Raw genomic sequence first — 12463 nt, 5'->3', positions numbered from 1 at the left:
ACCATACTTTCCTCAACACAAAGGCTTAAGCCCCATCCCCCTCGACGATTCAAGTACTACTTTCTTTGTTAGACCTTTAGTGAAAGGATCCGCCAAGTTTTTCTCAGATCTAACAAACTGTAAAGAGATCACACCATTTTTCAGCAATTCTCTAACTGAACTGTGTCTAATGCGTATGTGTCTCCTTTTTCCATTATAAACACTGTTCATAGCAACTCCAATAGCTGCTTCAGAGTCGCAATGAAGAGAAACTGGTATAGACCGTTTCCCCCACAATGGCACATCTGCCAACAAGTTTCTCAACCATTCAGCTTCTTGACCTGCTAAATCAAGAGCAATAAATTCTGATTCCATAGTGGAACGTGCTATACAAGTTTGCTTCGAAGACTTCCATGATATCGCACCTCCACCTAAAGTAAAAACATATCCACTAGTGGAACTTACTTCATCATTATCAGTAACCCAATTTGCATCACAAAATCCTTCTAACACAGCAGGAAATTTATAAAAATGCAAACACCAATCCATAGTACCTTTAAGATACCTGAGTAAGCGACGAAGTGCAGTCCAATGTTCATTACCTGGATTGTGAGTATATCTGCTTAGTCTACTCACGGCATATGCTATGTCAGGTCTAGTGCAATTCATGAGAAACATAACACTTCCTATGATTTTAGCATATTCAGTTTGTGAAACACTAGAACCATTGTTTTTCTTAAGATGTATGCTAGGATCATAGGGAGTTTTCACAGGTAATTCATCATAACAATTAAACTTTTTAAGTATCTTTTCAATATAATGTGCCTGACACAGGGAAAAACCATTATCACTTTTTCTCATTTTAACTCCAAGAATCACATCAGCTTCTCCTAGATCTTTCATATCAAAATGAGAGGATAAAAATAATTTGGTCTTTTCCACTACAATCACATTAGTACCGAAAATTAACATGTCATCAACATATAAACATATTATCACACATTCTTGTCCAAACAATTTAGAGTAAACACAAGTATCAGATGAATTCACAATATAACCATCACTTACCAAAGTTTGGTCAAATTTTTCATACCATTGTTTGGGAGCCTGTTTAAGGCCATATAATGATTTTCTCAACTTACACACTTTGTTCTCTTGACCTTGAATCACATAGCCCTCAGGTTGTTCCACATAAATTTCTTCTCTCAAGTCACCATTAAGAAAAGCTGTCTTTACATCCATTTGATGCACTATAAGTCCATGAATAGCAGCTAAAGCAACAAGAGAACGGATTGTGGAAATTTTAGTAACAGGAGAATATGTATCAAAATAGTCAATTTCTTTCTTCTGTGTGTAACCCACAACTACTAATCTAGCCTTAAATTTATCAATGGTTCCATCAGTTCTTAATTTCTTTCTAAATATCCATTTACATCTAATTGGCTTACTTCCTTTAGGCAAATCAACCAAATCCCAAGTATGATTAGACATGATAGAATCTAATTCACTATTAATTGCCTCTTTCCAAAAGCTAGCATCAATAGAAGTTACAGCCTCATTATAAGTTTTAGGATCTTCCTCAATGAGAAAAGTGGATACAAATGCATCATTTACTTTATCAACATCATTGTTTTCAATCAAGAAGGCAGTAACAAAATCTGGTCCAAAACTACTTTCTATTCTCTTCCTTTTACTTCTTCTAAGTTCTTTAACTTGTTCATTTGCAACAGAAGAATAAATAGGCAAATGTAAGGGCACTGAAGTAGTATTAGAAGAAAAACTCAATTCATTAACATGTTTAGTTAAAGGAAATTCTTGTTCAAAAAATTCTGCATTTCTAGATTCACAAATAGAATTATCATTCAAACGCAAGAACCTATATGCAGCACTATTTTGAGCATATCCAATAAACACACAATCAAAAGTTTTGGTACCTACATTAGTCCTCTTAAAATCCGGCAAAGCTACCTTAGCTAGACACCCCCATACTTTTAAAAAATTTAAATTTGGCGCAAATCCTTTCCATAATTCATAGGGAGTTTTATCTAGTCGTTTATGGGGAACTCTATTTAGTATATAACAAGCCGACAAAATGGCTTCCCCCCACATTTGGGTAGACATACCAGAACTTAATAACATAGCGTTCATCATTTCTTTAAGTGTTCTATTTTTTCTTTCCGCTATGCCATTTTGTTCAGGAGTATAAGGGGCACTAGTTTCATGGATAATCCCATTCTTTTCACAAAAATTCTTAAGAAAAATAGTTCCATATTCACCACCCCTATCAGACCTAAGTCTTTTAATTTTACGGTCTAATTGGTTTTCAACTTCTGCCTTATATTTTAAAAACATTTCTTCAGCCTCATCTTTTGTCCTTAGAAGATAAACTTTGGCATATCTAGAAAAATCATCTATGAAAGTAATAAAATATGCTTTACCTCCTCTACTAACCGTGTTTTTGAAATCAGCCAAATCCGTGTGAATTAATTCAAGCAGTTCCGTAGTTCTATTTGTGACAGGTTTAAAAGGCTTCTTTGCAAACTTAGCTTCCACGCATATAGGACACTTAGAAAAGTTATGTATATCTAGCACATTAATTAGATTCATATTTCTAAGTTTCTTAATAGAATTCACATTCACATGTCCTAGTCTACCATGCCACAAATTAACATACTCAGCAATATAAACAGAACCAACAGATGATATAGCATTAGATGTTTTAGGAATGGTGTTCAATACAAATAAACCATCAGCTAGATATCCCTTCCCCACAAAGTTTCCATTTTTAGTTATAACTACTTTATCAGCTTCAAAAACCAATTTTAATCCAGCTCTATTTAGACAACTACCAGAAATTAGGTTCCTACGCAGAGAGGGAACATACAAAACATCACTTAAAGATAATGTTTTTCCAGAAGTAAGTTTAAGGAGAATCTTTCCTTTACCAAGCACTCCAGCTGTAGCTGAATTTCCCATGAAAACACATTCTCCATCAACAGCATCCTCAATCTGGTGAAAAAGCTCTTTGTTGGCGCATAAGTGTTTAGAAGCACCGGTATCTAGAATCCAGTCTACCTTGTTGTCGACCAGGTTTGCCTCCACTACCACAGCAGCTATCACTTCTTCATTTTCTGCTAGATGTGCTTGAGGGGCAGAGGGGGCTGCAGACTTCGAGTTATTATATTGTTGTCCCTTCCTCAATTGGCACTGATAAGCTTTATGACCTGTTCTGCCACAAACATAGCAATCAACCTTTCTTTTCTGAATCTTGTTGTCAGCTTTGTTGATATTAGTGTGTGTTTTCTGTTGTCCATTTTTCTGGAACCTTTTTTCTTTTCCTTTTGACCTGTTTTTATCAGCAAACTCAACAACATTAGCATTAACTGAATTTACAGAATGTAAAACATGCTTATCTTTAAGTCGGTTGGCCTCCTCTGTCTTCATATGATTTATTAATTCTTGAAGTGACAAGTCTCTCTTCTTGTGTTTCAGTTGGTTGCGGTAGTCACTCCAAGAAGGTGGAAATTTTTCTAAGAGCACATTAGCTTGCAGTATCTCACACATCTTCATTCCTTCATTTAGTATGTCACCAACTAGATTCTCATACTCATGAATTTGCTCCATGATTGGTTTGTCATCTGACATTTGAAAACGCATCCAATTTCCTACAACATATTTCTTTCTTCCAGCATCGTCATCGCCGTAACGTTTCAGCAGAGTGTCCCATATTGCCTTCGCACACTTTTGATTAATGAAAAGATCAAACAGATTATCTGCCATATGAGTAAGCAGATGACCTCTCGCAGTTTTGTTGTCCTTTTCATATTTCTTCTTAGCTTCTTCGTTAGCTTTCTTGGTTCCTGCAGGAAGCGGTGTGACGACGGGGGTAGCAGGAGTAGATGATTCAACAGCGTTGACAGCAGCGTTGTCATCAGCAGGAGCATCTTCAAATAGCACATAATCAACCTCTAAGGCTTCAAACAAAATCAACAATTTTTGAGACCATCTCCTATAATTTGAGCCGTCTAGAGGTTCCATTTTCGACATATCCGGAATGATTCTTGATAGACTTCCAGCCATTTCTGTTTAGTACTTAAATTTTGCTTTCAAATTGTTGGAAAATATTAGGAGTAGTACAAAACAGAAAGAGTGTAACACAGATTGGAAGTTTGTTGTGCCGTGAAAAATCACTGCCTTGAAAGCAAAATTCGGCTAGACCTTGATGCAATCTATATTGCCGACTGCCCCCCAAGGTTAACACAACGAGCCTGTGAACACGTGCACTCGTGGCCTTAGGCTATGGAAATCACAGAACAATTGCCCAGAATTTTAGTAGTAGAAAACAAGGAAAAATGAGTGAAAATCAAGAGATATTTTTCAGTGTTTTCACAGGACTATGACAGTCCTTTTAATAGCCAAACAAGCAGAAAACGTTTTTCTACTTTCCTTGTCAACAGCTCTTTGTTATTATTAGCTGATAATAAAAATTTGACAGTTAGAAAAATAGCTAATAAAGTGGAGGTTTTGCAATCTGGTTTATAGCTAATCAAGAGCATTAAAAGGAATAATTTGTTATAAGGAATAACAATCAAAACTGATTGAAATCAATTAAGGAAATTTGAGGAATAAAGTAAAAGAATATTTTCTACCAATGTGGGACATCAAAATGCAATTCAGTTTGCCATTGTCCAACAGTTTTAATCACTCTTTGCGATTGATTTAATTCAATTGTCTGATTTGTAATTGCTATTTGAATTGTTAAAGTTGTGTTAATGTGTTTGATCTAGGAATTTAAAGCGTTTCTTTTTCCTGCTGTTCGGTTTGTGTAATTGAATAATTGAATGATTGAATAATATGAATCGTTGAACGAATATATGTTTTGTGCTAGCCTTCCCGTCTAAAATCCTCTCCAAACATAAACTAATTATAGAACATAGGTTTCCCTATAATGCTTATGCTTTTATGCTTTTTGTTGAAATTTCTTGAAAGTTTCACAAATGGAAATGCTTTTTGATGCGCTAATAAAAAATGGAAGGAAATGCTTTCATGGTCGATTAAATTCATCAAATTAAAGGTTAATTTGTTGTTCTAATCAAGTATAGGAAAGTCTGTTTAAGTGGCTTTTTAAGATTTTAATACCAGACTACTTCTCTACTTATTAGAATTTGTGAGGCCTATACCCAACTACAAAAGCTAGCTTGAGAGTTGAGATTTGCACTACACTTATAAAGATTATCTTTACCATATCTCTAGCCAATGTGAGACTTCTAACACATACCCTCAAGTCCAGAACTGAACAAACTGAAACATGAAATCAATAATCACGGGTGGCCCAAATATGAGAGGTCTCCACAACAAACAATAAATGGATCTAGGATAGACTCTGATATCATATTAGAATTTGTAGAAACTATTTTGGGGCGATGTCTTGTTGTTCTTTGTTTCATGTGTAGAATTTTTTCATTTCATCTCTTTCACTTCAAAACCCTTCAATATTTTTTTCAGTTGAAGAAACTATTTTGGGGCGGTGTCTTGTTCTTTGTTTCCTGCATGTCATGGTAGTTTGTTTTCGTTTTTTTTTTTTTTTAAATGTATTTTTGATCCCTCTATTTTGATATTTTATTTTAAAACTTATATTTTTTGTCCCCTTATTTTAAAAGTCAACTTTTTTTTAGCCCCCATCATTTTACTGACGTGGCACCGTAAATGATGATGTGGCAAGGATGAATGGGACTTTTTTCCATGTTATTATTTTAGTTCTTTATTATTTAACATTGAAACTTAAAAATAAAATTAATAAAAAACATAAATAGGTGAAGTGTTTCTATCCCTTTCGATAATTTGAAAGTATTTAACCATCAACCAATGAAAATAGGCCACATAAGTAGATTTACATGTGGTACCCACAAAGCCACAACTAACTTGTAACCAACTTTTATTTCACATGCATATGACTTGTGGGCAGTTTAGAAAAAAAATTGTAAAAAAAATAAATTGGTTCAAATAAAAAAATTCTGATTCATCAACTTATAAGAATGAAGAATCCTAAATTACAGTTTCTACAATTCTCCATCAATCTCCATTGAAATTTCATCTTTCTTCACCTTTGTTATACCAATTTCGACCTAATCGAACCTTCCCTCTATTCAATGATGTCCCTGGCAGCTATAATTTGAGCTACACTTATGAGACAAAGAATGTTTATTTATTTATTTATTTTTAAAGGCAATAATGTTTATTTTAATTACCCAAAAATTGTTCATTTTCTTTTAAAGACAAAAAAAAAGAAAATATTAACACATAATAATATTCATACATTTCGCTCTTGATTTAACAAAAGTCAACACTTTTTTTTTTCTTACCAAAATATAATAATATCCATATATTTTTCTGAAGAAAATAACCATACATTCCATTTACAATCAAAATAAATTCTAATAAATTTAAAAGACTCTTTTATACTTAATAACTAATGATATTTATATAATTTTCTAATTTTACTAATAAATATGGATATTCGCGGATACGGACATCATTTAATCCACATCCATTAATTAGCGATAGTTAAAATATCTATTTATTTTATCCACATATATCTATTAAACAATTCCCTCTATGCTAGGGGCGGATTTTATATATCCCCATATATCCATAGATATTATTAGAATATAAAACCGTTATTGTATCATTATTGTATCATTATTTGTATCATTATATTAGGAGATGCCATATTAATTTATATTGATTAGGAAATTATTTTGATGAGTCAACACTGACTCAATATGGTTGTACATATACTGATTATGGCATAATGAAATGATCAAGGAAACAATTCTATTATGGTATCAATAGCCTAACCCTCTTAGCAACCCTAAGTTCATTGTTCTGTTTCATCCAAAAAAAACAACGCCGCCAGCAAATATGTTTCTTCTAAATAGTTAGTGGTGCACCATATTTGTTCCTCAAACAATATTATATCATCATCCAGTATTATACTATAATAATCATCCACCGCATATACTTTGTAACCCACTTTTGAAACCAATTGTCTCCTATTTTTACATTACAACCAAACTCACCATGGCAGATCACTCGATCTCCCGCACTCCTTCCCCAAAACCAGCATCTGAAAATATTCCTTCTAAAACCATTAATCACACAATTCATCCAGCCCTCACTGTCACCAACATCACAAACTTCATTAAAATCACTCTTGATATCGAGAAAAGTCAATACAACACATGGTCTGAGTTGTTCAAAATTCATGCTCAGGCATACGAGGTTCTTGATCATATAATTCCTCCCACCGAAACAAATACTACCTCCTCTTCACCATCCCTCAAAGAAACTGACCCAACCTTGTGGAAACGTCTTGATGCCATTGTTTTACAATGGATTTATGGTACTATTTCCACCGATCTCCTCCACACCATCATTGAACGTGACTCTACTGCCCAACAAGCTTGGAACCGCCTTTTTGACATTTTTTTTGATAATAAGAACTCCCGTGCTCTATATTTAGAGCAAGAATTCTCAAGAGTCAACATGGAACAATTCTCAGATGCTTCTTCCTACTGCCAACATATCAAGTCTCTTTCTGATCAACTCTATAACGTTGGTGCACCTGTTTCCGAAGAACGCATGGTGCTTCAACTTGTCTCCGGCCTTTCGGATGCTTATGCTAATGTTGGCACTCAAATCCGCCACTCAGCGACTCTTCCTCGTTTCTACAAGGCACGGTCCATGGTTGTCCTAGAAGAAACAGCACTAGCAAAACGGACAACACCAAACACCGACAACTCTGCCTTTCTTACTTCTCAGGAAAATAACTCTAATTTTCCTAATAATAACCGTGGTGGTCGTGGTAATAATAACAATAGTGGTGGTCGCGGCAGTCGCGGTGGTCATCATAATAACCGTGGTGGAAGGAACCGCGGTCGAGGTGGAGGTCGAGGCGGACGATCACACCACAATCAACAAGGGGCATGGAACCAACAAACCCCACAACAACAGTGGGCTTATCCTCCTTGGGTTACACAGTGGCAGCCATGGGCCACCCCTCCTTGCCCATATCCTACAACTGGCAATTGGCAGCAATCATTCGCTCCTAACCGTCAACCCGGCATTCTTGGACAGAAACCACAGCAGGCACATGTTGCTTCAGCGCAACCGTCATACACACCAACCGATATTCAGGCCGCAATGCACACTCTATCTATGGCTCCTCCTGATGAACAGTGGTACATGGATACAGGAGCCACATCTCATATGACGGCAAACAAAGGTAATCTTACGTCTTATTCCAATATTAGTAATCGTATTACTGTTGGTAGTGGTCATAATATTCCAGTTATTGGTCGTGGTAATGCATTATTAACAAATTCTCATACTCCATTGACCTTGAATAATGTCCTGCATGCCCCCAAATTAATTAAAAACCTTATCTCTGTGCGAAAATTTACCATTGATAATGAAGTTACAGTTGAATTTGATCCATTTGGTTTTTCTGTGAAGGATTTTCAGACAGGGATGCCGTTAATGAGATGTAATAGCTCGGGTGAACTTTATCCTCTTACTCCAAGACCATCCACTCAAAGCACAACACCATCTACTTTTGTTGCTTTATCCAATAATTTATGGCATGATCGCTTGGGACATCCGGGAGCATCTATTTTGAATTCTCTTCACCAAAATAAATTTATTGTCTGTAATAAGTTTCAGAACAATTTTGTTTGCCAGTCTTGTCAATTTGGAAAACAAGTAAAACTTCCATTTTATGAATCTTTGTCTCACACTTTATTTCCCTTTGATATTGTGCATAGTGATCTTTGGACATCACCAACTCTTAGTTCCGGTGGCCATCGTTACTATATTTTATTTCTCGATGATTTTACGAATTTTCTATGGACATTTCCCATTGCAAACAAGTCTCAAGCTTACTCTATTTTTCTCAAATTTCGTAATCACATTAAAACACAATTTGAAAGAGATATAAAATGTTTTCAATGTGATAACGGTAAAGAATATGACAACACTTCTTTTCATAAATTTTGTGAGCAAAATGGAATGAGTTTCAGGTTTTCTTGTCCTCACACATCACCTCAAAATGGAAAAGCCGAAAGAAAAATTCGCACTATAAACAATATCATACGTACCCTACTCGCACATGCTTCTCTACCACCCTCTTTTTGGCATCATGCTCTTCAAATGGCTACTTATTTGTTAAATATTCTTCCAAACAAAAAGTTAGCTCTTCAAACACCAACTACAATTCTTTATCAAAAACTTCCTTCATACTCTCATCTTAAAGTCTTCGGATGTCTCTGTTTTCCATTAATTCCTTCCACTACTAGAAATAAACTTCAGCCAAGGTCAAAACCATGTGTCTTCTTAGGATATCCCTCAAATCATCGAGGATATAAGTGCCTTGACTTGTCCAATCATAAAATATTCATTTCTAGACATGTTATTTTTGATGAAAATGTCTTCCCTTTCTCTAACTCACATACTCCTGAGTCCTCATGCTATGAATTTTTGAATACAAGCGACGAACCTTTTCCATATCACACATTCCCTACATTGACCACACATCAACCAATAACTCTCCCTCCTACTTCTATCTCGCCACAACCCACAATCATTCATCACCCTAACAACTCGGCCTCACACCACCTCTTGGCCTCACCCTTAAACACCTCACCTACACCACATCAAACACCAATTAATAACATAAACCCCACAAATTCTCAACCAACACCTCCCTCTAACACACCCTCTCCCAATACCATACCTACACCTCATGATCCTTTAGTCAATCCCCCATTATCTCCTCAGATGACCACCCGAGCTCAACATGGCATTTTCAAACCACGCCAACTCTTCAATCTCCACACCTCTACTTCACCCGTCATTTCTCCTTTACCCACTAATCCCATTAATGCATTACAAGACCATAATTGGAAAATGGCTATGAAAGACGAATATGATGCTCTTATTGAAAATAAGACGTGGGATTTAGTACCACGTCCAACTAATGCTAATGTCATTCGAAGTTTGTGGATTTTCAGGCATAAGAAGAAGTCAGATGGTTCCTTTGAAAGATACAAAGCTCGTCTAGTGGGAAATGGCTCTAACCAACAAACTGGCGTAGACTGTGGTGAAACATTTAGTCCAGTGGTAAAACCAGCCACTATACGAACGGTTCTTAGTATTGCTATCTCAAAATCATGGTGTTTACATCAGTTGGATGTCAAAAACGCTTTCTTACATGGCAATATTAATGAAACCGTCTACATGCATCAACCTCCCGGTTTTCGTGATCCTCAACATCCTGATTATGTATGCTTGCTGAAGAAATCCTTGTATGGACTTAAACAAGCCCCTCGTGCCTGGTACCAACGTTTCGCAGAGTTTGTTGCTACCTTAGGATTTTCACATAGTGTGTGTGATCATTCTTTATTCATCTATCATTATGGCAACGACACAGCATACATTCTACTCTATGTGGATGACATCATTCTAACTGCCTCATCTGATACTCTTCGTCAGTCCATCATGTCTAAACTCAATTCTGAATTCGCCATGAAAGATTTGGGTCCCCTCAGTTACTTTTTGGGTATATCTGTTATTAGACATTCAGGTGGAATATTTCTATCTCAACATAAATACGCTGAAGAGATTATTGAGAGAGCTGCCATGTCATCTTGCAAACCAGTTTCCACACCAGTGGACACCAAAGCAAAGCTTAGTGGAATCTCAGGTAATCCATATCACGATCCCTCTGAATATCGAAGTCTTGCAGGTGCATTGCAATATTTAACTTTCACAAGGCCTGATATAGCTTATGCCGTACAACAAGTGTGTTTATTCATGCATGATCCACGAACACAACACATGACTGCCTTGAAGCGGATTATTAGGTACCTTAAGGGTACAATTACCCACGGCCTACATATCTCTCCTTCCCTAGTTGATACACTCACCACATATACTGATGCTGACTGGGGAGGGTGTCCAGATACTAGAAGATCCACATCCGGGTACTGTGTTTATCTTGGGGATAATTTGGTCTCTTGGTCTGCAAAACGACAACCAACCTTATCCCGTTCTAGTGCTGAAGCAGAGTACCGCGGAGTTGCTAATGTTGTTGCTGAATCATGTTGGCTTCGAAACTTACTTTTAGAACTCCAGTGTCCGGTAACAAAAGCTACTATTGTCTACTGTGACAACGTCAGTGCTGTCTACTTGTCAGGAAATCCTATTCAACATCAACGCACCAAACATATTGAAATGGATATCCATTTTGTTCGTGAAAAGGTTGCTAAAGGTCAAGTACGTGTTCTACATGTTCCGTCTCGTTATCAAATAGCTGACATTTTCACAAAGGGCCTTCCGCTGCAGTTATTTGATGATTTCCGAGATAGTCTCAACATTCGTCAACCTCCAGTTTCAACTACGGGAGTGTATTAGAATATAAAACCGTTATTGTATCATTATTGTATCATTATTTGTATCATTATATTAGGAGATGCCATATTAATTTATATTGATTAGGAAATTATTTTGATGAGTCAACACTGACTCAATATGGTTGTACATATACTGATTATGGCATAATGAAATGATCAAGGAAACAATTCTATTAGATATGTATGTTTTGGCCTTCCTACTTCTCACAAATAAACACATTAGAAGTGTAGGTATTTGATGACCTTGCGTGCATAGAAAGAAAAGGTATACATGGTCTACAAGAAATGGGATACGTGTAAGCAAGTTACGTTGATGCATTATATATGTGGAATACATACCTAGTTTAGTTTTATTATGTAAATTCACGTAATTTATTTTGACTATTTTTTTACTAATAAATATATGAAATATTAACATATAAAATTTATTTAATTTGTATGAATATTTTTAAAGTATACAATTTTTAACGATATTATTTATTTTAAGACAGAAATAATACGTTAATTAGACATGTTCTAGCCGTAGCAGCAGGTAGGCTTTTGTTTTCCACTTTGTATCGTTAGAATGGTCCAATCAGAACTACAATTTTGGACTAGCATGGCCTAAAGATCAAAATGTCATTTATTGGAAATAAAAAACATACTACATTATTCGTCCATATTTATAAGACGTCTTGAAAATTTGTACGCATATGAAAAAAATTTGGCAGACTAATTAATATATAAGTACTCACTACGGTCATTGTTATAAGATACAAAAGTAAAAACAAATTAGTTCTTTTTATAAGAAACTTTGATAAATTTTTAAATTTATAAATGTTCAATTTTACTTATATCCTTATTTATTATGGAGAGAATATTAAAAATAAGTAAATTAGTTGAATTAAGAGTAATTAAATAAGGGTATACATGAAATACATTTAAATTTATAAAAATATTAAATGAAAATAACTATTTACAATGTGTTTCTTCGGTTTGTGTGATTTTTCAAAGTGTTCATTATAAAATGACCGGAG

General features: G+C 35.4%; 1 protein-coding gene across 1 annotated transcript; it reads left to right on the top strand.

Moving 5' to 3' along the window:
• Window positions 1-7059: 7059 nt before the first annotated feature.
• On the top strand, window positions 7060-7808 carry LOC123895968. The gene is made up of 2 exons (XM_045946432.1): window positions 7060-7702; window positions 7801-7808. Exons 1-2 carry the CDS (start codon window positions 7060-7062, stop codon window positions 7806-7808), a joined length of 651 nt encoding a protein of 216 aa, XP_045802388.1.
• Window positions 7809-12463: the final 4655 nt, after the last annotated feature.

Source organism: Trifolium pratense, linkage group LG7, assembly GCF_020283565.1.
Source record: "Trifolium pratense cultivar HEN17-A07 linkage group LG7, ARS_RC_1.1, whole genome shotgun sequence".
Taxonomy (NCBI): domain Eukaryota; kingdom Viridiplantae; phylum Streptophyta; class Magnoliopsida; order Fabales; family Fabaceae; genus Trifolium; species Trifolium pratense.
Note: the sequence above shows the minus strand (reverse complement) of the source record. Positions and strands in the feature narration are given on the sequence as shown.